This window comes from Jatropha curcas, chromosome 7 (genome assembly GCF_041381405.1).
Source record: "Jatropha curcas cultivar XTBG-Jc1 chromosome 7, XTBG_Jcur_1.0, whole genome shotgun sequence".
Classification (NCBI taxonomy): domain Eukaryota; kingdom Viridiplantae; phylum Streptophyta; class Magnoliopsida; order Malpighiales; family Euphorbiaceae; genus Jatropha; species Jatropha curcas.
The window spans coordinates 25,687,331-25,714,669 of NC_143157.1; the positions used below are offsets into that span (position 1 = coordinate 25,687,331).

General features: G+C 33.3%; 2 protein-coding genes, 1 long non-coding RNA gene and 1 pseudogene across 4 annotated transcripts; 1 reads left to right on the top strand and 3 right to left on the bottom strand.

The window, feature by feature from the left end:
* Nucleotides 1-1,074: 1,074 nt before the first annotated feature.
* Nucleotides 1,075-2,895, bottom strand: J20 (DNAJ-like 20). The gene is made up of 2 exons (XM_012215705.4): nt 2,312-2,895; nt 1,075-1,449 (listed from the first exon to the last, which is right to left on the bottom strand). The coding sequence occupies exons 1-2, from the start codon at nt 2,765-2,767 to the stop codon at nt 1,300-1,302; spliced, it is 606 nt and encodes a 201-aa protein (XP_012071095.1). The 5' UTR covers nt 2,768-2,895; the 3' UTR covers nt 1,075-1,299.
* Nucleotides 2,896-4,211: 1,316 nt separating this feature from the next.
* On the bottom strand, nt 4,212-12,121 carry LOC149495064 (uncharacterized). Its single transcript, XR_016321726.1, has 7 exons — nt 11,774-12,121; nt 11,420-11,557; nt 10,646-10,727; nt 6,387-9,832; nt 6,033-6,170; nt 5,259-5,340; nt 4,212-4,445 (listed from the first exon to the last, which is right to left on the bottom strand). It is a non-coding gene; the product is annotated as an uncharacterized LOC149495064 (long non-coding RNA).
* A 6,630-nt stretch (nt 12,122-18,751) lies between these two features.
* On the bottom strand, nt 18,752-24,129 carry LOC149495065 (uncharacterized; annotated as a pseudogene). Its single transcript, XR_016321748.1, has 5 exons — nt 23,144-24,129; nt 22,185-22,625; nt 21,451-21,970; nt 19,519-20,856; nt 18,752-19,392 (listed from the first exon to the last, which is right to left on the bottom strand). The product of XR_016321748.1 is annotated as an uncharacterized LOC149495065 (transcript).
* Nucleotides 24,130-25,187: 1,058 nt separating this feature from the next.
* LOC149495066 (uncharacterized) lies at nt 25,188-26,014 on the top strand. Its single transcript, XM_089724498.1, has 2 exons — nt 25,188-25,450; nt 25,877-26,014. Exons 1-2 carry the CDS (start codon nt 25,382-25,384, stop codon nt 26,012-26,014), a joined length of 207 nt encoding a protein of 68 aa, XP_089580624.1. The 5' UTR covers nt 25,188-25,381.
* The last annotated feature ends 1,325 nt before the right edge of the window (nt 26,015-27,339 follow it).

The window sequence follows — 27,339 nt, forward strand, 5'->3', positions numbered from 1 at the left end:
TTCTCAAATACTTGTAACATTTGTAGATTTAATAAATAATAAATTATTTTTTTCATTTTTACTCTTTGTAAATAATCAACAGTGATGGTTCGGTTCTTCAAAAATTTTTTTCTCTCTATTACCACCTCTTTGTGTTCTCAAAATCTAAATTGGTTGATTTTTTAAAATTCCTAGTTCCAAGTTACAGTAATTAAAAATTTTGTTGAATTATTTATGTAATTAATGAAAAATTGAATTTGAATATTGTAAATTAAAGATAGTATATTCAGTTTACTTGTAACTCAATGGTTTTATTAAATAAGCGGTGATGGTTGCAAGTTTCAAATTTCGGAACAGAAATAATATATATTTAAATTTGTTATATTGTGCAGAGCGACAATCTCTCTCTCTCTCTCTCCGTCAATGCGCTGGGTCCATCGGCGTAAACAGCGAATGGACAATAATAATGGAGGCTGAATCGGCGGACAGCACCAAAAGACACAAGGATAAGTCCTTGCAATATTCAAGATCCAGACCACAAAGTAAAGAGCAATAGCTGTGTCTGTGTGGTGGGGCTTTTTGAGAGATACAGATACACCAATTTTTCACTTGCAAACAAGAATGGACCTTTAAATAATCTTATTCCACATTTTTATTTTTTCTTCGTTTCCTTTAATCACTTGGTTATAATAGCTACAAGGAAAAATTCCAAACGATTCTGACAAAATGGGGAATGTGACATCCAATTCCAAGCATTTTAGAAAAATCAAACCATCTTTCAACAAAATCAAGACTGTTTTAACATATCTTTCCTGCCATGTCTAACACGCAAGCTCTAAAGTATAAACCATCGCATGAAGTTTCACAACCAATCTTTCCGTTCCTGCATGCCTTTGATCTGGATTCTCAAAAACACATGGAAAGATGGAAAAAAGCACTTCAAAAGGAGAACAGAATTGAAAGGAAGATGCTTGAAATGGAGCGTGTTTGTGTGCTTTCACATGCTCGCATGTGTATATCAACCATTAAATTCACCTCGAGCAACAATGGAAAAAAAAAAAAAAAAAGATATTAATTATCATTCTAGAAAATATGTACATAAAATGCTTGCAACTTGCAAGTATCATTAACATGGCCGCAAAAGAACTATACAAGTTTTCTGATTTCCGGATTCTGATATCTATCTGGTTTTGCATACAAATATATAATTTCCATGTTCTGCATTGCTTAACTAGACAGTATCTCCATAGATCTCAGTGCAACAACCATGCGAACAATAGCAAGGCTTGTATATACATCATAAGAGAGCAAGAAACTAATTTAAATTTCTTTCGATGATTGTTCTCGCTGTCTGCGCATTCGAGCTGCCCATGACATGTTCCCTTCTGCATCCTTATTCATGCTTCTTCTCTTCAACTCAGATAACTGTGACTCCCAGCGATTTTTCCACTCAGCTGTGACTTCCAGTTCCTGATAGAAAAGAGAATCCAAATTAATATAAAATGATAAAAAAAATTAATATAATGTAAACCCAGTATTAAAGAAACAACTTCTTTCAATACAAGTAAACAGAAAAGTGACTTCCTGTAAAAGATTTGGTGAATTTCTTCATCTACTACAATGGCAAGGGCTCACCTCATATATTAGATAACTACAAATGAAAGAGTTGAATTTTTTTTTTTTAATTAACAAAAATTCCATGGATGTTCAGAAAAAGTTCTTCACGGCAATAAATTTAAGAAAGCAGAGACTGAATTATCAGACTTAACTAATTGGCAGACAACAAAATAGAAATTCTAGCGCAAACTGACAATTTAGTCTATAAAAAAACACATAAAGATTGAAACTTTCAGTCTTTCTTCTTTGGAAAACTTTCTCATCAAACGTCATACCTTCGGTTTATAACACTGGGATCAAGGTTCTATATAAACCCAAAATCAACTATTAAATAAACAATAGAACTGTCTATTTACCCATCCAAGTCAATTATCCATATTTAACAAAAGAAAAACTACATGCACTCAGGTTGAAACATGGCAAGTCCACGGCAAAGACCTCAAAAAGAGTGCATTGATTTTGTCGAGAACTGCATAAAATTATCCATGAGAATAAGAAATAATAAAAAGGAACAGAAAACCCAAAACCAAATCACGAAATGAACAATAACCCCCTTAACCAGATAAAAAAATATCATTCAATCAATATACACATCACCAAATCCTTAAGAAAAACTTCAACTTTCTCCATTATCCACAGATAAATGAAACAAACTTGCATCAAAACCCAAAAACCTAAATCAAATTAAAGCATAAATTTGAATTGAAGCCAATACCTCGTCGTTTTGGTACCGTCTCCTAGCGGAAAACGCGAGGTGAATACCTCGAGCCATGTCACGGTCATAAAGAGCTCTTCTTCTAGGATCCGATAGAGTCTCATAGGCCTCTTGAACCTGAATAAATCTCTGAGTATACTCCTCGACACGATCCGGGGGCGAAACGTCAGGATGGTACTTCCTTGCTAGTTGCTTGTACGCCTGTTTTATATCGAGCAAAGTCCCTGATTCAGGAATACCCAATAGCTCATAGAAACTCATATCGATGGTGGTGGCGATCCTTTCTTGCACAGCAGCTTTTGTTTTGAAGGACGCGCTTGAGAAATGCGAAACGGGCTTGAAACGGAGAATTGGGTTAGGCTTAGACGTCAAGGTGGTAGGAGTGGTGGCGATTGTGGTGGAGAGGTGGAAGCGAGAGGCCTCGCTTCCTGGAATCGTTAAACCATAAGGACGCATCACTGTACGTATATTTCCAGTGGGTTTCTAAAAAAAGCTTCTCGTTTTGATTTCGCGGATTTGGTTTAAATTTCGGTTTCGGTGTTGTTGTTGGAGACAGGAAGAAGATTAGGAAAGGCGGAGATGAAGAGGAGCACACGGTTAGCGGTAGAGATATTTATAATCCTATTGTTATAAGCCACGTGTCAACCTTGAAAATAGTTTGCTCTTAATTATGGTTTTTTTTAAATTCTTAATCTCTATTTTCTTAAAGAAAATTCACATAGTTTATCATGTAATTTGTTTATATTAAATTTTTTATCTAAATATCTAAGTATATTTTATTTATTATTTTTTTTTTTTAAAAATTCCATTTTTTTTTTTTTTTTTGAGGAGAAGATATATGTTATAATAGGTATAGCTTTTTATGATGAAGAGATTTCAGACTTCAAAACATTTCACTCTCTACGCCTCCTACAAAATATGAAAAGACTAACTAAACTACGCATGATTGACTTTTAATTTCTTTTTAGTTGACATTTTATGATGTAATATATTAATTTAATTATTTATACTAAATTCTTTACCTAAATTTCTAAATATAACAAAAGTGATTAATACCAAAGTTTGTTTTAATTAATAATTCCCTTGACCTAATTAAGACAAAGACTCCATAACTATAGTATAGTTTATTAATTTATGAAGACTTGGTAACTTACCTTGGATCCTAAAGGTCTCCGCGATCTACCGTTTTTAAAGTTGGCATGTTGTCTATATCAAGTATTGAATTTGAAACTAAAGTTTACTCTAAAATAATTTATTATCCAATAATTAGATAATTCTTAATTATTAATTTTTTCTAATAGCTTCTAAGTTAAAGTTAGGAATCTCGTGTGGCTAGGAAAAAAAAAAAAAACGTTTTTTGTGATATGAGCTTGACTGGATATTAAACTATTTTGGAAAAATGAAGTGGTGTAATTTAATAATGATCCAATAAAATATTTATATATAGAGATTATATCTATTATGATTAAATATAAATTATTAAATTAATATCCTTCCGTTCCATATATATAGGCCTAGTTGGACTTTCACATAGATTAAAAAAATTAACTAATATAGTTGAATTATATTTTTTTATTTTTTTTTCCAAATACCCCTTTATAATATTAAATAATATATCTGTTTCATAATACTTATCACATTTGGCAATATTATCTTTGATTTAATATTAATTATCTAAGAAAATCATTAAATTGAAGTAATAATTATTGGCCATACACAAAGGGTAAACATGAAAAAAAAATATTTATTACTTCTTGAAACTACAAATGTGACAAGTGTTTTAAAACAAATTATTTTCTTAAACGTTCAATTGTTATGTGTCACGACCCATTTCCATGGACCGGACCGGCACTAGGACCTGGGTGGGCTTAAGGCCCCCGAAGCCCGTAGTAAGCCTAACTTATTTAAATCTCACTTTCTATTCATAATTATGGATTCAGGCCCATTAACATTTTATACATATGCATCCAAAATGCAGTTCATATATTTAATATGGACTTTTACTATTTATTTACAACCCAACTGGAATACAATTGCGGAACTCTACCTTTACATTCACATCGTTATTTCTATCATTAACAATCTTCTATAATACGTGTTTCAACTCCATAGGGCTTTCCCTTCTTTCTATTACCTGGAAAAAAAATAGTAGGCAGGGATGAGCGCCAAACTCAATGAGTAGGGTTAGATAACCCTCTCACCCCATACAATCACACAAATGCTAAAATATTTTAATTTGGTCACTCGTTTAGTTATATGATCATGCAGTTTGTCACACAAATGGCAATACAACAGCAATCACAATTATTATCACCTTCATATAATCACATCACGTGGAAATTAGTCAATGGCACCACCTGAATCCCCAGCGAGCCGTCCTCACACATGGCTCGCCCTCTCATACATGTGCACCAGGGAGCCGATCCCCCATACGGCCAACTGGTCTAATCCTCACTGACCAGTCCTCTCATTGTTTTTTCCATTCTCTCTTTTCTTTTCCATACCAACAGGAGGCAACCCGGTGGTCTCCATCCAATCTAGATCATCAAGTGCTCACAACAGGAGGCCACCCTGCGGGCTACAATCAAATCTAGATTATCAGGTGCGCAACAACAAGAAGCCATCCTGTGATTTTCCATATAATCCATATCATCAGGTGCACATGGGGGCGCCGATCTCCCATTTTCCCGGCCGACGGTCAAATTCCATATCATATCATATTCAGGATCCATATCACAGACCGTCCTCACAAACCCATGGTGGTCCACGTCATCCCAATTCCACACAAACAAGGCACAGTATATTCATAGCACAAGTAATCAAACAATTTTTAATATCAACGAATAGTGCATCATAATATGGCAATTCAACAAAATAATGCATGATAACATTTAGCCGTGAATGCATGAATGCAGGCGGATGATGCTAGTTATCTAACACTACTCACAGTTCTTTATTGTCCTTTAAAAGGACTGCCTTTTTAGCCACATGCTTCCAGCTTTTGTCCTCGCATTTTGTATTTTATAAGCCTTTAAAATAAACAAGAAAATTCTAAATAAGAATTTTAATTCAAAAACTTATATTTCACATTCGTTTATTTATTTTGGCTACCGGTCATTTAATTCACTTGTTATATATGCATATATATATCTAGGTTCCCTCATTTATATAAATAACTATTCTAATTTATAACCTTCAGATAAAATCTCTAATTATTCGGTGAGAAATATTATATAATGATAATTCTAATATTGTATAATATTTCTTAATACCTCAAATTTTCGTCGTCACTACTTCTTAAGAATAACTAATTTAATTCTTTATTAAGTGTTTTATTAAAAATTCGACAGCATTTCCTCTATAAACTGGACTATCCAAATTTTTTTCAAATTTTCACAAATCCACACACACAGCCCATCCATCGGGCAAATTCATATCCACTAATCCCGTCCGCCATATCCATCATTTATTCGGTCACTTAATTCACATAATCCATTATAATTAGTTGTTCTATAACTATTTATTTGTTAATAAAATTCCTAAAATTTATTATTAGCTAGGAATATATTTTTTTTTTTTGTACCAACCTTATAGTTATAATTAATATTCATAAAATCTATTTAATAATATTTAATTTAATTTACTTAAATACTTAATTAAGTTCATTAATTAATTAATTCAGAATTTATTCAAAAATTGCGGATTAAGCTTTAGAGTGTACCGATTTAAAATCAAAATTCATTTCCGTGTTCCGCACGAAGAGGAGAGCATTCTGTCCCTTGAAGTCTCGCCGGAGTCTCGCCGGCCGGTCGCCGGACCGCCGCCGCCGCCACCGTGCACGGTGGCCGGAAAATTTAACCTTCACCAAAATTGACAAACAATACATCATTTTATTCGTTTCGATGAGAGGATCACTAATATGTGTTCAAATCAAGGTGGGTCTGAACCAGTTGGCCGGAAATTGGGCGGAAAGGTTCGGTGATACCCATTTTGGGTTTTCCGATTCCGGCTATTACAGTCGACGAGGAGGCCATCAAATGAAAGAGGAAGAAGAGAGGAGTCATTTGGTACTCACCTTGTGTCCAAGGCTTGCCTGAAACGGCGTGAATTGTCGGAAAAAGGTGTCCAAAACTTCAAGCTCTTCCCCTTCAAAATAGACACAATTTCAGTTCAAATCTAAGCTATAATCTTCTTCCTCACGTTGAGTAGATATTTTTAGAGTATTCATTTGCTGAATTTGGTGGCCGGAGGAAGGAGATCGAAGGAGAGGAAGGAGGAGGAGGAGGAGGAGGCCACGCTACTGGAGAAGGAGAAGGAAGAAAAGAAAAGAAAAGAAAAAGAAAGAAAAAGAAAAGAAAAGTGGGCCGATCCGGTTCGATTCGAATCGGTTCGGTCTGATTCAGTGATTTGGTCTCATTTCGTTTGGTTTTTCGAGTTTTCCAATCGATTTTCGGATCCTTCGTGTGGTTCTCGACAAATTAAATTGATTTTTAGGTCCGGTTTTATTTATTTTGATTATTTTAGTTAGGTTCTATAACATTCCTTCAATTTACTTAATGTTAATATTAATAATCATATATATATATATATATATATATATATATATATATATACTTTTTTTTTTTTTTTTTTTTTTTTTATAAATTTCGATAATGTGTTTTGGGCTTGAGCCCAACTTCGTAAACTTGGGCTTGAATTGAGGCTATTTTATACTTGCAGTCCACATGATTAAAATTTCTGATTTTTGATTTAATAAAAATTCAAAAGTTTCGAAAATAAGAATTCGGGGTATTACAATCTCCCCCCCTTAAGACAATTCGTCCTCGAATTGAATCTAGTGGGAAAGAATAAGAATGGATGCATGGGGAATTTGAAAGTCACAAGAAATTGCTTCCACTACCAAGGAGACAGCTCAAAAGCGAAAATACAGATCGAGGAAAGGCAGTGAGTGGGGTATTCGGGTTGTACTTCTACAGCCAATTATCATATTTAGAATAAAATTTCGTTCAAGCTACATAGTACCACCTAGCTGAAGCTTATAAGGAGTTTTATTACATTAATCTTCAATACTATCATCGTTCGGCTATTGGAATCTTTAGAAAATCGTTCTTTAAATAAAAATCTTATAATTAACCGAGTTTTTCAATAAAATGCTTAATATATATATCTATGTTCCCCAAGATTATTTAATTTCATTTGAAAATTAAATTTTATTACCCATTCCTTTATGAAATCCAAATATATAATGTAAAACAAATTTGAAATTTAATTTATTTATTATAAAACTTGATTTATTTAATTTACATATGTTATGACTAAATATTTGCTTAATCAAAGTTGAAAAACTATTACTATAATCCAAAATTTTAAGAAATTTTTTTTTTTTTTTTTTTTTTTCTCTACTTCATCATTATGAGTTATCTTTGACCTTTATTCTCTTCCAAATTTATTAACTTTTATTTTATTTTATTTTATTTAGCACCTCGATCTAAATTTGTACTTAATTCTTTAAAGCAGGTTTTATACACGTTTCTTATCATTACCTTAGATTAATAAATGGTATTAGTCCTTTCTACATAACTCTCTACCTAGATACATCCAATTTTCTTAATTTATTAAGCTTCCTACAGCATCCACGTTCCTTTCCCCATTCATTCCCCATTATTCATCATCTTCTACATTCATTTTATTATAATAGATTTATGAACTTAGTCTAGCCCTTTAAGCATCCTACATGTGCTAGGATCTTAATTATATAATATCTAATACACTTACTACACTTTCACCTTATAAAATTTTAGATTATACCAACTATCCCTTAGTTACACATTAGTTCCATAAGTCTATTATCGATTCAATCTAATTGCTCATTTTATTATAAAAGATTCATAATTATTTCATGACTTGTAATTACTTCTATTAACTATTAGTCAATCTTTTCCATATTAATCAAATTTTCGATTCAAACTTTTGCCCAATTATTTACCAACCAATTTTACTTTTAATTCTATATTAAAACACCCAAAATCTTACCCTTCATACTAGTTGTGCAAAGGAAGTTTTACCCATTTCCTTATTATATTCTGCCTCACCTCAATATGACCTATCCAGTTAAAAATTATTTTCTTCATATTTAATCACATAATTAGTTTACCTTTGTCTTTTATTTTAATTTCATTGCTCTATTTAAATTCTATATGTCGAGATTCACCTCAATCAATACTTTTTAAGACACAAATTATTGTTTCCACGTCTAACTCTATTTAATTTTTCCAATAAGTCTCTATCCTCCTTAATGTTATGCTTAAGTAAGTTACAAATTTTCTCTTTACATCCTTAAGTTTCGCTTGGTTAATTGAGGATTTCTTGTCTAGTATAACTATTTGTCCTAAATCCTTCTTTTGCTAACCCTTAATTTAATGTACATTACAATTTTCACTTTTTATTCCCTAACAGTAACATTTCTAGAATTTAATCTATATCTTAATTGAAATTTTAATTCAAATTCATATTCTATACCATTTATTATTAATTTATCAATATTAATTTCTATAGGCCTAATTTAGTCCTCGGGATAGACAATATGATAAAATAAATCAAACATGCAATCATTGTAAATAATTTAAATTCTAAAATCAGATAAATTTTTTGACATGCCGACAAAACAATAAAACCAAACAATTAATTGCAACTTCAAAACAATTTCCAATAAGCAAATAATAAAACATGTTTCTCAAATCATAGTTCAAATAAATTTACTTTCTTATTGTCTTTAAAACTCCGAATTCTTTTCTAAATAATTTCAAATAATTTTTTTTTTTTTTTTTTTTTTTTGAAGCAGTGTCTCTTGTCGAATCATGGTGTACTGGGTGATCAGGCCATTACACCAATTTCCAACTGATCTTCTGCTTCAAAATAGATGGAGGGGATTTAGCAAAACTCGAAATGTTTATTTTATAAACGTCAGTTACCCGGACCTTTTTATGATTTACTATTACTTATATACATTTAATTCTCATCCTAAGTTTCATATAGATTTCCTTCCATCCTCGTGCACGATGCGTCCACCGGCACTAAAATGGAATTCAATCCAGACTACACCTCCTTTGTTGGTTACGGCCGATCCCAACATAGGAGCTCTCTATTTAATTTCCTATGTTCCGCAATTGATTCCTAAGGCCCGACTTATGCTCTGATACCAACTTTGTCACGACCCATTTCCATGGACCGGACCGGCACTAGGACCTGGGTGGGCTTAAGGCCCCCGAAGCCCGTAGTAAGCCTAACTTATTTAAATCTCACTTTCTATTCATAATTATGGATTCAGACCCATTAACATTTTATACATATGCATCCAAAATGCAGTTCATATATTTAATATGGACTTTTACTATTTATTTACAACCCAACTGGAATACAATTGCGGAACTCTACCTTTACATTCACATCGTTATTTCTATCATTAACAATCTTCTATAATACGTGTTTCAACTCCATAGGGCTTTCCCTTCTTTCTATTACCTGGAAAAAAAATAGTAGGCAGGGATGAGCGCCAAACTCAATGAGTAGGGTTAGATAACCCTCTCACCCCATACAATCACACAAATGCTAAAATATTTTAATTTGGTCACTCGTTTAGTTATATGATCATGCAGTTTGTCACACAAATGGCAATACAACAGCAATCACAATTATTATCACCTTCATATAATCACATCACGTGGAAATTAGTCAATGGCACCACCTGAATCCCCAGCGAGCCGTCCTCACACATGGCTCGCCCTCTCATACATGTGCACCAGGGAGCCGATCCCCCATACGGCCAACTGGTCTAATCCTCACTGACCAGTCCTCTCATTGTTTTTTCCATTCTCTCTTTTCTTTTCCATACCAACAGGAGGCAACCCGGTGGTCTCCATCCAATCTAGATCATCAAGTGCTCACAACAGGAGGCCACCCTGCGGGCTACAATCAAATCTAGATTATCAGGTGCGCAACAACAAGAAGCCATCCTGTGATTTTCCATATAATCCATATCATCAGGTGCACATGGGGGCGCCGATCTCCCATTTTCCCGGCCGACGGTCAAATTCCATATCATATCATATTCAGGATCCATATCACAGACCGTCCTCACAAACCCATGGTGGTCCACGTCATCCCAATTCCACACAAACAAGGCACAGTATATTCATAGCACAAGTAATCAAACAATTTTTAATATCAACGAATAGTGCATCATAATATGGCAATTCAACAAAATAATGCATGATAACATTTAGCCGTGAATGCATGAATGCAGGCGGATGATGCTAGTTATCTAACACTACTCACAGTTCTTTATTGTCCTTTAAAAGGACTGCCTTTTTAGCCACATGCTTCCAGCTTTTGTCCTCGCATTTTGTATTTTATAAGCCTTTAAAATAAACAAGAAAATTCTAAATAAGAATTTTAATTCAAAAACTTATATTTCACATTCGTTTATTTATTTTGGCTACCGGTCATTTAATTCACTTGTTATATATGCATATATATATCTAGGTTCCCTCATTTATATAAATAACTATTCTAATTTATAACCTTCAGATAAAATCTCTAATTATTCGGTGAGAAATATTATATAATGATAATTCTAATATTGTATAATATTTCTTAATACCTCAAATTTTCGTCGTCACTACTTCTTAAGAATAACTAATTTAATTCTTTATTAAGTGTTTTATTAAAAATTCGACAGCATTTCCTCTATAAACTGGACTATCCAAATTTTTTTCAAATTTTCACAAATCCACACACACAGCCCATCCATCGGGCAAATTCATATCCACTAATCCCGTCCGCCATATCCATCATTTATTCGGTCACTTAATTCACATAATCCATTATAATTAGTTGTTCTATAACTATTTATTTGTTAATAAAATTCCTAAAATTTATTATTAGCTAGGAATATATTTTTTTTTTTTGTACCAACCTTATAGTTATAATTAATATTCATAAAATCTATTTAATAATATTTAATTTAATTTACTTAAATACTTAATTAAGTTCATTAATTAATTAATTCAGAATTTATTCAAAAATTGCGGATTAAGCTTTAGAGTGTACCGATTTAAAATCAAAATTCATTTCCGTGTTCCGCACGAAGAGGAGAGCATTCTGTCCCTTGAAGTCTCGCCGGAGTCTCGCCGGCCGGTCGCCGGACCGCCGCCGCCGCCACCGTGCACGGTGGCCGGAAAATTTAACCTTCACCAAAATTGACAAACAATACATCATTTTATTCGTTTCGATGAGAGGATCACTAATATGTGTTCAAATCAAGGTGGGTCTGAACCAGTTGGCCGGAAATTGGGCGGAAAGGTTCGGTGATACCCATTTTGGGTTTTCCGATTCCGGCTATTACAGTCGACGAGGAGGCCATCAAATGAAAGAGGAAGAAGAGAGGAGTCATTTGGTACTCACCTTGTGTCCAAGGCTTGCCTGAAACGGCGTGAATTGTCGGAAAAAGGTGTCCAAAACTTCAAGCTCTTCCCCTTCAAAATAGACACAATTTCAGTTCAAATCTAAGCTATAATCTTCTTCCTCACGTTGAGTAGATATTTTTAGAGTATTCATTTGCTGAATTTGGTGGCCGGAGGAAGGAGATCGAAGGAGAGGAAGGAGGAGGAGGAGGAGGAGGCCACGCTACTGGAGAAGGAGAAGGAAGAAAAGAAAAGAAAAGAAAAAGAAAGAAAAAGAAAAGAAAAGTGGGCCGATCCGGTTCGATTCGAATCGGTTCGGTCTGATTCAGTGATTTGGTCTCATTTCGTTTGGTTTTTTCGAGTTTTCCAATCGATTTTCGGATCCTTCGTGTGGTTCTCGACAAATTAAATTGATTTTTAGGTCCGGTTTTATTTATTTTGATTATTTTAGTTAGGTTCTATAACATTCCTTCAATTTACTTAATGTTAATATTAATAATCATATATATATATATATATATATACTTTTTTTTTTTTTTTTTTTTTTTTTGATAAATTTCGATAATGTGTTTTGGGCTTGAGCCCAACTTCGTAAACTTGGGCTTGAATTGAGGCTATTTTATACTTGCAGTCCACATGATTAAAATTTCTGATTTTTGATTTAATAAAAATTCAAAAGTTTCGAAAATAAGAATTCGGGGTATTACATTATGGAACAAAGATATTAATGAATATCATTATGGAATATGGATATACATTAAATAGGGATATATTAAGAAATTAGATAATAAATGATGAATTAAAAAAGAAAATAGAATTGTATTTTGGTGGAGAGACGAAAAGGGAAAGTAAACAAATATTAGATTTTTATTTTATTTTACAATTGCGTCTGAATGAACAAATATTAGATTTTTATAACAATTTAATTAACACAATCAATACTTTTAATTAAGATCGCATTCTCATGCCTTAATGTCTAAGTTTTAAGGACAAATTTTGCTTACATATCTGTCTATGGATCTATTCATGTACCCAACTAATTATAATAGAGATTTTTGAAATTATTTCTGCTTTACATTTTTTTTTTTTTGAATGCATAGTTATAAAAATCATTATTTTTTAAAAAATATATATTTTTCATTAATTTGATCCATAAATAAGCCAGTAGATGGTATTTAAATAAGTCCGTCTAAAGTTTCTAATCCAATGCTATCACTAATCTTCCATAACTATTTAATTAATTATTTTTTTTTCTCTTTTTCTAAAAAAGAAGTGTCACTACTTGACAAACTCTTGTTTTTAGAGAAATTCCAACATAATATAAAATAAAATTTGTTGTTCTTAGTTAAGGGATACTTAGAAAAACTCTCCGCTAGCTATTTTAAATACTATGGAGAGATAACAAATGAATAAATAACCACAAACCATAGCATTATAAGACCTTTATATATATATTATCCACTTGGGCAGGTTGATGAAAGCAATCAAATTTACCAAATCAATAGTTTATACCAAGTGATTACGTGACTAATAAGATTTAAACAATGTGGCTATTAAGCTATGCAAAAAGACACACCACTTGGTTAATTAAGTTAAATTGTTGTAATTTTCTCAAATATATAAATAATAAACTCGAGTCTCTCCACCAAATGGACTTATTTGCCCTTTCTAATTTAAATCTAATATTTTTTTTTTTTCTCTCAAATCTTATATCGTCTCTTATTTGCTATAGCATTAACACAATGTGGTCGGGAGATAAAGCTACCCAAAAATTTGTCTAGTAAACACGTTGTTGTGAATTACATGTTGACATGTCTTATTCATTGACATCAAAAGTTAAACCCACCGACATGGCCGGCCTTTAAAGGAAGCAATGCATGTTACGAAATATCTAATGTCAACCATCTAGAAATTAGAATAGTACTCGAAATTTTAATTGTACTATAAAAAATTACGCGCTCATTCTATTTTAAGTGATTAAAAATAAATGAACAAATAAAATATCAATAATTTTTTATAAAACATCAAGAATATCTATAGAAATTATGTAGGTAAATACTGAAGAATTATATAAATAAATACGATTATCTTTAGTAAATCGATAAAACTATACGCAAATTTAATGCGTTTTTTATCGATAAAATTTAAATTATAGGCAAAATCTATCGGTAATAATTTATGAATAATCCATTGGTAATCAATCAATAATCTGTCATTAAAATTATATAATCTTTTTAATTTAGAATTGAATTTTATCTATAATCTATCGGTAACTACCAATAAAATTTGTCTATCAATGAAATCTGTTGTTAAATGTTGATTTTCTTATAATCTGTTGCTAATATTCGTAGTAGATCACAACATTAATTTTATTAAAAAATAGAAAATAAAAGTAAATAGGGAAAACATAAGCCTACGAGTGCCCATTACGGCATTACTTACCATTAAAAGCACACTTAACAAATTAAAAATTAGAGTTTCTTTAAGGGCTTACCATTACCAGTACAAATTCAAAGGCAATTTCTGCATTTCAACTACTTTAAAGTACCCCCAAAAAAAAAAAAAAACGCTTAATTGTGACTGAATATTCAAGTGCTTGCCAAATAATATAAATTGCAGAAATTAAATAATTAGATACCACTTTGCGACCGATCTGGGACCAAATTTGGTATCCAAATACGTTCTGCAAGTCCTGTCTACCTAACCATTAATTAATCACCTTTCTTTCAAAGATTTTTGTCTTATTAATTCTTTTCAACGTAAATTAGTTGGCCTTCGTTAAAACCATAATCATGCAATATATTCCATCTGTTCTAAAATATAAGTCATTTAAGATTTTTACACGGGATTAAAAAACCAATCATTTCTCCTAAATTATAATAAATCAAGGATCAAATTACTCTTTATTTCAAAATAAAAAAAAAATTATGAAGATAATTATTATATCAAATATAAATAAAGATAACAAAAAAACATCATTTGTTACTGTTTCAAATACTTAAAACGATTTGTATTATGAGACAAAAAAAAATCATCATAAACTACTTATATTTTGGTTGCATAATATTTCTACTAGTGTTTCGAGTTGAAAAAACGGATTATAATAAAACGTTATTTCCTTTAATATTAATAAAATACTAATAAAACATATGAAAACTACTAAGATAACTAACTAATTTTTCTGAATAAGACATAAATAAAAGAATCATTTTGTGATTGATTATCAAAAATTATTTTAACTATGATAAAGTTTTATCCATTTATGCATTATATTTTTAATTACATAGTAATATATTAAAAAGGCATTTATGGGTCAGCAATACCAACTTTAAAACAAGATTAGTTTCGTACTAGAAAAATGTCAAGATAATCATTGAAACATTGAAACTAGCCATGAAGTATCCAATGTCAACCTTTTATTAAAGTAGCATACTAGCCATTCATCTAGAAATAAGAATAGTATTCAAAGTATTAAATAAAAGAAATTCAAAAAAAAAAAAATTCAAAACAATAAAAAATAAAATGAATAAATAAAGGCCTATTAGGTATCTCCACGTGTGTGAACAAAGACGAAGAATATGGTAACCCTAAAAAGTCATCTTACACTCTCACTCAAACGGCACTACTGTACTGCCACGGCGGTATTATATTTCTTCAATGGGCTTACCAATTACCAACTCAAATCCAATTTTTTATATTTCAATTACTTTATTTGACATGACATCAAATGACTGCTATATGCCTAACCATTTTGCTTTTCTTTTATATTTTTTTCAATATTTTGTCTTTTTATTTTATTTTTTCAACCACATTAATAAGTGTTTACACCTAGAAAAACAAAAGCATACAATTAAAATTTATAATAATATTTTACATAAGAGTTTAAAGAAAAATAATAAAAAAACTATATATTGTTGGTGATCTTAATTAAACTATAATACAATATGATTAAGTACAAAATATACGATTTAATAAAAAAAATTTTTATTTGGCTTCCTTAGGAGGTCACCTATTTCCCACAAGTATATCATGTTGGAAACTTCTTCGTCACTTGCAATTTGTGTTATGATAATTTTAATCATATTGAACGTTGAATTATGATAATTAGTTTGGACTTATTAAATAAAGAGATGATAATTTAATTTAATTATCTTTGCACGTCGCTCCTGATTTAGACAAGTAACTTCACCTTGACGTAATTGCTGATAAATCTTTGTTTTTTTTTCTTATTCTCTAATTTTACTTCAAATGGTGAATAATTTATGATTTATACTATTAAATTTACTTCTACAAGAAGTAGAAGCAAAACTAATTTTTTCTTTATTTTATATAAAATGAAATGTAATTTTTTCATAATTGCAAGTTTGCACTCCATTTTAATAATACTTTCCACCCAAAAGTTACGACTAACACAAGAATTTCTAATTAAATCTATGATTCGTTGTAATTAAAATTCCTTGTCTTCAAATTGATTTTTTTTTTTTTAATGTCCCTTTAATTAAAATATTTTCTTTATATATTTGTGTTCTGGTCTACTATTAATGCCGTCTTCACATTGTCCATCAAATTCTCAGGTTATTTGCAACTCACAATTTATACTAACTAATATTTGAACTATCCATTTTCCTGAATACAATTGATTTACTCATTAAATATATTATCCAATAATTAAAAAGTGTAAATCTATATTTAATAAGTATAATTTTACCAATTAAAATGTTCACTAAATATAATTTTACAAAGTGAAGAATTTAATCGATCAAAAAATAGATTTGAAAAGAATAGATTTATATATATATATATATATATATATATATATATATATATATAGAGACAGAGAGAGGGAGAAGTATGCAATAAGATTTAAGGAAAAACAAAAAGGCGGCAAGCAATCTATACAATACACGTTTTAGATGAAAATCAAAAAATATTATTTACCAGGTGATTTACTTGAACGGTTTTACCACTTCAACCATAATATAATAATATTAAAATATATCATCATTCTCACTTGCTTCTTACCGCTGATTCATATTCTTAATTTATATTTAGGAGCCTATTATCACATCATTGCACCAAAAGAAAGTTAAACGTGTCAAGTAGAAAAATATAACACTAGTTTTCATCGAGCACATTTAACTTTGCCCGCTTGCCACCCTAAGATTATACAATTCAGACTGGCCAGCCTAAATCCTTTTAATTTTAATTTATCTACAAAGGGTTACAATCAAGTCCCCAACTCTATTCCAAGCACTAAAAAAACACACTAGGCAGAGCCTGTGTGCGAAGATCGTTAAATAGCACAGCAAGATTACGTTTTCTTAAAGCAGCTGGCTGAGCAAAGAGTAGAGAATTCTGTATTTTTCTTTTTTTTTTTTAAAAAAATAAAATAAAATGAAAATGCTTGCTCCATGCGCATCCACAATACAGAACAAAGTTCCATCATATCCATGCCCATCCTAACAAGAAACAGGGAGGAGAGAAGGGAAAGAGAAAAAAGAAAAAGAAAAATACTATATTTCCACACGTGGAAATTTAAAAAAAAAAAAAAAAAAAGTTAGAAATAAGTAAATCAGATATGTCCACAAAAGTTCAGGAGAAATTATTAGGTGCTCCTCCAGGCCGGGGCATCTAATTATTTTCTTAAGTTCAAAGCTCTGACTGGTGTTGTTTACATGCATTCAAAAACCAACAAACAAGCAAGAATGAGTAAAAACAAGTCGGAGACCGGCAGAAATATAAAATATAGTATTTGTATTTCAATCAGTGTGTTCCTAAAAGTGCAATGCAGACAGCTATAGCTGACTGGCCTGAATTTTTGCGTTAAAAACAGGGAATCATTTCCCAAACGTGGACTATGAGTCTTTGACAACCAAGCTGAAAAGAGTCGTAAAAGAAAACCCATGGCAATTATATTCAACTAAAAAGCAAAATGCAATCCAGCAAGCATAAGAATACCCAGTTACTTTGGATAAGAGACAATTGTCCAAGAAGAGAAGTTTTACCAATAGCTAACAATAAATTACCATAGGAAGTATTCATCATATTCAAAATATGTATGTCCAGAAAATAAAATATAACTAAACAATTTATCACAAAACAGAATGAACCCAACAGTTTAATCAGAGGTTACCTGTCAAAAACCAACTTTGCATTTCACCGTAATATTTAAAGTTAGCCAATCTGCTCATACTCAACATTTTGCACTTGTAAAGCTATTCATTCATCTCTGCGACATCTGGTTTCACTTGACCTCAAAAGTAGCTTCAATAACCAAGAAAATACCTTGGGGAGGAAAGAAAGGGAAAAAAAATAAAGGGGGAAAAAGAAGAAAAAAAAAGAGAGATATGGAAAAGAGTAAGGCACAAGGCTTTATGACATAATGGCAGAAGTTACATTACTGCCAAACATATCCAACCCAATTAATTAATCAAGTCTCAAAAAGTTCCAAGATGGACCGAAAGCTAGATACATGAGCCCCCATAATACTGACTGCATACCTTTATTTGCATCAGTAAATTTCAATTGTGCAACACGGATCCTCAGAAGCTCCAGTAATAACACCATGTATGACCTGCATGTATTTGGGAGATGACAGGCCCACCACACCATCAAAGGAAAATAAAGCTGAGCCTATGATCAACCTACTACATACATTGTATGTTTTCACCTTAAAGAGTGATAAAATGAAATAAAGACTGTAAATATCGACAGTTCGACCTAAATCATACAGGGTTCAGTCAGAAAAAAAAGGGAAGGGGTGAAGAAGTTCTGTGCCCAGACTTCACTTTATCAGACACTGATGATGTGCTTATGATCTCAACCAAAAGACATTCCATGGCAACCTAACTGGCACATAACTAATAAATCAATATTTTCAAACTTATTAGCGACTTCATTAAAGATTCTAGCTTAAACAAATAAATAATGCAAATCTAGAAAAGGGAAAAAAGAAAAGGAAAAAGAAAGGCAACTCAAATGATCCTTCAAACAAACAAATTTATCAAAAAGTCTACAATGCAGCAATAGAGGTAATAGTCCAACATACATCTAGCAGAAATAGAAGCTTGCTACTAAGATTGAAAGGTTGATGAAGACAACAGCAGAACAGCTCCTGAAATATTTAATCCAGGGTCGGAACAATGCTTCAAACCCTAGTTCCAGTGTGTTACAAGAGGACCTGCAAAGATAAACAAACACAAAGTGCGCATATTTATAAGGAGCCGACTACAAGCAGGAAAATATGAGCACCAAAGAAACACTAATATGTCTTCTAAGAAAACACCCTTCATGTTGCAAAGGCCCATTCCTCAAAATTCTAAGTTCATGCATCTCGACAAACTCATAAAATATGTGCTTATCCGTTTATTCCAATAAATTAACTTCCAATAAGTTGTCCAATTCAGCATTCCTTTCAGTTCGTCTTTTCAACACTGAAACTCGAGCCCGCATCAGCTATAATGCAGCTATTTCCCTGTACTCCATTCTGGAACTAAGAGAAAGTATCATCCTCAAGCATCAACCACTCCTCTAGCTATATATTCTAGGTCCTTGCTTGACCAAATCAATCAATTTTATCCAACTGAGTTGGAATCTTATATTCATTGTGTCCAGTGAGTCCTGCGAACCACACAATGAATATTACTAAGTTAATAAATAATCAGCAACAAATGCTAAAAATTCCAATGCCAAAGTTAATAGATGTTACCAGACAAAGTCATGGGAACTTAAGTTATGGTAACAAACCTTCTTTCTTACTATCAAAATTTGACATGCGTCTGCTGCTCCTCTTGTCTTCATTATCATCCATTACCACATTTTCTTTCAGTTCCTTTAAATCACAGTCATCAAATTTTGAAGGAAACATCCTACTGTCCTGCATGTTAGTTGCATCTGTCACAATAGAATCTTGTTCCCCAATCTGATTTTCAGTTTCCTGATGTGAACTTCCATCTGTGTTTATATCCTTCATATCACTGAAGTGATACTTGCGATCTAAAGATCTTGACCTAGAACGCCTTTTCTGTTTTGATTTATTTTCCTCTGAACCTCTTGGAGATCTGCCAGGCTTGTCTTCAACAGACATTGACCGTCTTCTGTTACGATGTTTTGATTTTTCATCCCTATTTTCATCCATCCTATGACTAGAGCGGCGCTTGCCTTCTGGAGATTTTGACCTCGAGTGCCTTCTATGCTTTGATTTATTTTCACTCCCACCTCTTGGGGATGACCTGCTTCCTCTGTGACGCCTACCCTCTGCGGACATTGATCTAGACCGCTTCCTGTCTCGGTGCTTAGACTTCCTATCTCTGTTTCATCTCCTTTTTCCCTGGAGTGGCGCCTGCCTTCAATAGATCTTGACCTGGACCTCTTTCTATCACGACGTTTCACTCTTTCCTCCCTGGTTTCGTTCACCTTCTCATTTGAGCAATGCTGTGCTTCAACAGACTTTGACCTTGATCGCCTCCTGTGTTTTCGTTCATTGTCATCTGAACTTCTTGGAGACGACTTGATTCCATTGTTCTTCTCTTCCACAGATAATGACCTAGATCTCCTTTCAGGTGCCTTGATTTTTCATCTCGGGTTTCTTTTACTCGGTCAATGGAATCATCCACAGATTTGGACCTAGAGCGTTTTCTGTATTTTAGTTTATTATCACTGTCATTTCTTGGGGATGACCTGCTTCCTATATGATGCCTTGGTGATCTTGAACTGCCATGGGATGATTTTCTCGTTCTGGAAGGCGAACTTTCACGACGCCGTTTTGGTGAGCCTGAATCAGCTCTATAGGACTTTTTTGTTCGAGGGCTCACACTCCTACTCCTATTTCTCCGTGAAACGGAAGAATGGCGATCGTATGATCTATCCCACCTTCTAGTTCTGTCAATTTCATCCCTAATATCTCTATACATCCGCCTTTCATTATCATACCTGAAGCGATGACGAGATCTTAAAGGTGACCTGGATCTACGATCTCTATGGTGGCGAGGAGGGGGTGAGTAAGTAGGAGACCTCTGCCTTCGTCGATAATTAACCGGTGATTTTGACTTAGATCTGGATCTTGCCCGAGATGGGGATGGTGACCTTCATAGGGTAGAAAATTCATTAGTGGCAGGGAAAAGTACTTTTCCTTTCGAACATTCAATGTCAAGCAACCATCACGGAAGAGTCAAATATCCCAAATGGCAATATATTAACAATACGACAAACGAACATTCATATGATATGTGTTTTCTCAAGTAAAAATTTTACCACAATTATAGTCCTAAAACATAAAACACGAAAAAAGCATATTTGCTTCAGGTGCCCAACACATGCAGCAAACATTGGGCGCCTGCAGCAAACATCCAATTCTGTAGAAAATATATCAATCATAGCCCAAGGAAGAATTCATGCTCAAAATCTGTTAGATTCTATTTGCCAGTTAATTAAAGTGCATCTACCCCCAAATTAACAATGCACTTATTAACATAGAAACCACAATGTCTGTGATAGCAGCTTACAAATTGGAGTAATATGTGATCCAAAACATGACCGTGAAGTGAAAAGCTCACAGCTGTTGTCTACAATATTTCAACACTTCTGAGGGAAAAGCATGGCAAATAATGGAAAAGTCATAGCAAATTATGCAAATTACGCTAGCAACCTATTTGGAAAGGAATAGACATGTTAACATACCTAGACTCTTTTTTTGTTTCCTTCTCTTCTTCGACAAATCCATCAGCTTTTTAACTTTTTACTGATTTCTGCAGCTCTGGCTGCAGCTAATTCTGTTGCAGACTTCATGGTTGCAGCTCGGTTAGCTGCCTGCTGTGCAGTCATAGTTTGCTGCATAAGCAATGCTTGTTGAAATTGCATCTGTTGCATGGGCAACAGCTGTGCTGCATCATCATTGGCAGAGAAGATGAAGCCAGTGAAGAATTCAAAGCTGATTTTTGAGGAAGCGATTTAGCCATCTCAACATTCAAGGGGCGATGTCCAACATCCATATTGTTCAATGCTAAAGCAGCAGTTGCTTCTTCAGGTTTTGAGTATTCTATGTAGGCAAAATGCTTCGAATCAGTAATGGTGCATTCAACAACTTTGCCAAAGTAGCTAAATAGTTGTTTCAGATGGTCCACTGACAGAAGTGGGCTGAGATTGCTAACTTGAAGTGTCCTCTTCAGTGCATCTTCCTTCCCAGCTTTGTCAGGTGAACCTAGCCAAAACAAAAAAGCTCAGGGGTAAGAAGTTCAAAACACTAAATGCGTGCAATATAAATTTTAAAAAGAAATATATGACAGCAAAACAAAAACACATGCACGAAACTACAGAGACAAGGAAAGAAGCAATAGCATCAGGAAAGGGATTGAAAAGGGCTCCATATAGACTATTGAGTATATGCATAACTAAACGAAATCAGAAAAAGATACCAGATGAATCTTTGGCAGTTTTGGCTTGTGCTTGCACCTGAGCAGCATGGGCTTGCAAGGCTTTGGGCAGCACAATAGCTTGAGCAGCAGCCATTGCAGCTGCTGAAGGTGCCATAGGCACCTGACTAAGAGTTCCCATTGTGGTTGTTGCAGCTAATGCAGTCATTAGCAAATTGTGTGGCGGATGGTTCAGCTTGCAATCAGTTTTTGCACACCGACCATTAAGATACTCACGGCAAACTTCACCAAGAGATGCTCCAATTCCAGGCAAAATAGCACCACCGGAAGCACCAGGAACAACACCTTGAATCATTCCTAGTAATCCAGGGAATGCACCAGAAACAGAGCCTGAATAATTTGGCATGTTTGGCATGGTCTGGTTGACTAAGTTTGGAAATGTAGATGTTGGAGCCATACCCAACAGTCCTCCAGTTGAAGTGCCTGGACAACAACACTTCAATATTTAATGTTCCACCAAAGAAAATAATATTTAAGCCTATATGAAAGGATAACAAGTCTGCAACAATAAGGACAGAATGAGTGGGAAGCGAGGCAATAATAAGGACAGAATGAGCCGGAAGCAAGCAAACAATCTAGTTGTTTTCTTACATTCACATACCACAGATGAAAATGTTCACAGCATTTTTTTTTTTTTTACTTTTTCAATTTCAAAAAATAACACCACACTCTACTTTGTGCATCAAACTAGACAAATAAAAACAATATGATTTCTGATATGATCCAGAAATGATGTCATTCTCAAAGTAGTGAACAGCATAAAAATTTTAAAATCACACAATAAAAAAGAACATCCAGAGTTGGTCACAATCAATCAAATATATCCATGTAAAAAATGGCTTTCACCTAACATGTCCCAACAAAACAACATTGCACAGAATGTGGCAAGTATAAACAATGTATCTGAAATTAAGGGGCCAATAAATTATAGTAACGAGTACCTGCACTGAAGAACACGGGGAAGGGACTACCCATGATAGGTTTACCATTACAATCAATATTTACCATGTAATTCCCTCTTTTGGGCACAACATAAGTGACTGTATAAGTCCCATCTCCCATATCCTTCACAATCCCTTCTTGCTCACTTCCCCCAACACCCACCCCAGGCGACACCTTCACCTTAATCTGCGCGCCGCCATGTGGGACCTTCCTCCCATCACCGTCCTTTGTCACCACCATGAACGTAGAAGGAGCACAAGCAGTCCCACCAGCAATTCCCGCTCCTACAGCAGTGCACTTGGGGGGTCCACGGGTCCTATAGGCTTATTAGCCAAGTCCTCCTCTGCTTCTTCTCCATCTGAATCGGAATCTGAAGGTCTATCAGGCTTGTTAGGCACGGCTTTAAATGTAGCCTCGAATGCGGCTTTTGCAGCGGCGGCTTTCTCGGCCTCGCTCTTTAGCTTAGCCTCCTCAGCTTGCTTCATCCATATCGGCTTGGCAACGGCGTTGTTGTTGCTGTTATTGATGTTATTGATATTGCTGCGATCGGCCATTGTTATATTAAAACCCTAATTAGCAAACCCTAAAAAACTTTAAAGCTTAAAACCTCATTCAGCTAGTACTTGTTAAAACCCCTGTTTAAAAACAGATCGACGACAGCTGTATTAATTGGGTAAAGAAGGAATGCTGTAATAGAATAATCGAAACCCTAGCTAGCGAGGAACCAGGATTTTACTGTTTGGTTACCAAGAAAAAAGAACAAGGGGTTTGTAGGAACGGAACAAAGGAAAGAAGTTGGATTTCAAATTTTGTTACTCTCTCCCAGCAACCAAACGAAGCTCTGAAGCGTGACAGGAGGTGGGTGACTGCTACTCGTGGCTCGTGAGGTCTCGCGACACACGGGCGCGAAGCAAGAAGCGGCCTATTTTATGGCGGCGAGGAATTTGGTTGGACACCTTCGGTTGCAGATTAATTTTATACCAGTTTACGTATACTAACGAGGTTTATATATTTGCGGATTTCATATTTCAATTGGAATTTAGGAATTTGATTTGATTTAGATAATTAATAAAAATAAATTATTAATGACTAGTCTCAAAAGAAAAAATTATTATAGAAAATTTAGACCAAACTAAATATAAAAGATACTTAAAATTAATAAAACTTATAAATGTGGTTTGGTTATTATAAATTAATTCCACCGTTCAAAATACGATATTCATTTTTTAAATAATTTTGTATAAAATTTATTTGTATAGTGAAATTCTTATTTTTAATATATTTTAATTACAAATAAATAATTCAACTGAGTTTCACATAATTATATTTTCAATAAATTTAATTAATTGATTTAATCTGGTTTTATATAGATTTGAAAACCATTGATATTATATGCAACAAAAAAAAATTTAAGACCGAGAGAGTATAAAATACAAGAATATAACGTCATCAGTTTTAATTCAAAGTATTAAAAAAATAATAATACATTTTATTTTTTTCCACAATGTTTTTCAATAATTAATAAAATTAAGATAAGGTAGCATTATGTTTTTTTGTTTCTTCTAATTCTTTAGTTCAATTTCATTGTAATTTAGATGTTGATACTTCTCATAATTTGTGGAGATAAATGATAACTATTGGGTTAAACTCAATTGAAGCATGTGGTGTTTAGGTATAAAATTTTTATTTGTTAATAATGATAAACGGGAGAACATTATTTAAATATATATTAAAAAAAAAATCAATGTCTCTCTAAACATTCTTGTGTATTTGTTCCTTTTTTCAACCCTTAAATAAAACCTTCAATTTCTTAAAAATTCTCCTCCAATTATTAATTGATGACCAATGACAATAAAAAATACTTATAACAATTTAATTCCTTAAAGCGTTCTAACCATTTCCTCAAAAAAGAAAAAGAAAACTGGTCTAACCTCTGGCCAGGCCCAGGTCACCCCAAACCGAGCCCAATGTCATCAACTAAAGAGTAAAGAGCAAAGGCCCTCCGAAAGCCCAAATTGTGAGCCGAACCACCCGACCCATCTGGAGCGTCCTCTTTGGTCTTCATGGCGGTCCTGCTTCGCTATACTCCAGACTATAGAAACGGAGACAGGGTTTAAGCCTTTAAGGCAGACAGGGTTTTAGCGATTTTAAATTTTCCTCTCTGCAGCAGCAAAATTCCATCTCCATATCCTTCGTATGTTTATTAGTAACAACAATAACACAGAATAAGATTTCCCATGGCGACGCCGTCGCATGCCCAGGCTGTCAAGTCACTCAACAAATCGGCCGGTCGCCGCCGCTTCATTGTACGTTCTCTCTATTTCTCTCTTAAACTTTATTGAGAATTTTGTAAGCAGTTTAGATACAACAAGTGTGTACAGATGCAAACAGAGAAAGAGGAATAAGAATGACCAAAGTCCTGCAATTTGATTGATATTGATATTTTAAGTGGCCGCATAACTTAATTTCTGCCTATAGGATTTATTGCTAGCTAGTTGAACTCTATTTAACATCGCAGCAGAAGGACATAACTATTGATGTATCCAAAATTTGGTCCATATTTAAACATTATTACATGGTTTTTCAGAAGAAATTTACCAACAACTTCCTCGTTTTTTCTTTTGGCCCGTGCTTTTCTTGTTTATTATTTTTTTTTGTTAACTGTTTGCACTATTTGTTCCTTTATTTAGTATTTGTCTGTGTTCATACTTGAATTGGTTTATTTTGTCCAGTTCAAGACCTTCTCTCAGAGAATAGAAGGAATTGAAATTGATGTCTACCGAAGCCTTGATAAATTCAAAGCTGAGCCATCTGAGGGTTCTTCTTTTTCCGGGATTTCCTTGTGGAATGGGGGTATGTCTTTTCGATAATGTGTGTATTTACTTGAATTATAGGAATCTTTTGATTGATGGAAACTGAAATTCAGGTAGTTGACACGCTATCTAATTCTACAATGATTGGTTATTGAGAGAATGGAGTTATTTTCATTCAGATTATTCTTTTGCCCTTCTTAGTCCAGTCTTGCTCTTGTAGGAAATGGTTTTCTTTCCATCAAGGTTATGTTGCAAGTTGTATTTGACAATTGGTTTACATGTTTGATTATCACCTTTTTGGAAAGTTTTTCTCACAAAAGAAACAGATGTAATGAGATTGGACAAATTAGAATGGTTGTGTTTGATGCTTTTTTTTTCTTAAACTTGTCCATATTGACATAGAATAGATTTGAAGGTGAAGTAGTGTCGTGTCCCTTTGGTGAGCCAAGACTTGAAAAATTCTGGATTGAAATTTTAAATTTCTGTTCCATTCCATGGATTTAAATATTTCTATTTTGTTTCACTATTATGATGTTTATGGTATGTCCAAAATACAGGAATTGAATACTGCAGAGGACTTCATCTCGTTTTATGAGACGATGATGCCCTTGGTACAAACATTACCTTTTGTGCTACTGCACAAAGAATCAATTCTTTCAGAACTTCTTTCTAGATTACAAATGAAAGCACGATTGTCGCTTGAGCCTATTCTCAGGTACATGCTCTTTGTTCTGCTGCATTCTTATGCTTATATTTGAGATAATCCTTAATAATGCCTTTGTTATCCCCCTTTTCTACTCTTTGTTTGAATAATTTGGATTCTTCAAATTTTATGATATATGATGGCATCATTTGCTTTAGAAGACAATTTCATGCCATTCAACTTTCACTAAAGTATGGATATAGATAGTGGCTATTTATTTTTGAATTATGATGACATTAATCTGGCTTGGGGATTCATGGGTTTTCAAATTATTCCCTGATGGAGATAGGAAATAATGAACACCAACATCATTGAGATAAAAGAAGAGCACAAAACTGCACTTGCTGCAAGATTGAAGTGTATTAGGTCGAAATTGGAGAACTCAAATCATAAGATACTTCCTTTTTTCTGATTGACAACTATTTGTCTTGTGGGCATTTTTTGTTGTCATATGCTCTTAAACGCTTGACCTGTTTTCCTATTTAGACCAAATGAATGCATTGTACTTGCGTATTTCTTTTACCTGAGGTATGCTAGTCATTTTGCCTTGTCTTTGCAGCAAATAAAAATGGTCCCTCCTCTATTTACTCCCTATGATATCAAGCAGGAGATTAGCTTGATTATAATAGTGAGAGAAGAAAGAGAAGGACCAATTATGGATTTGGCATAAATAATATTT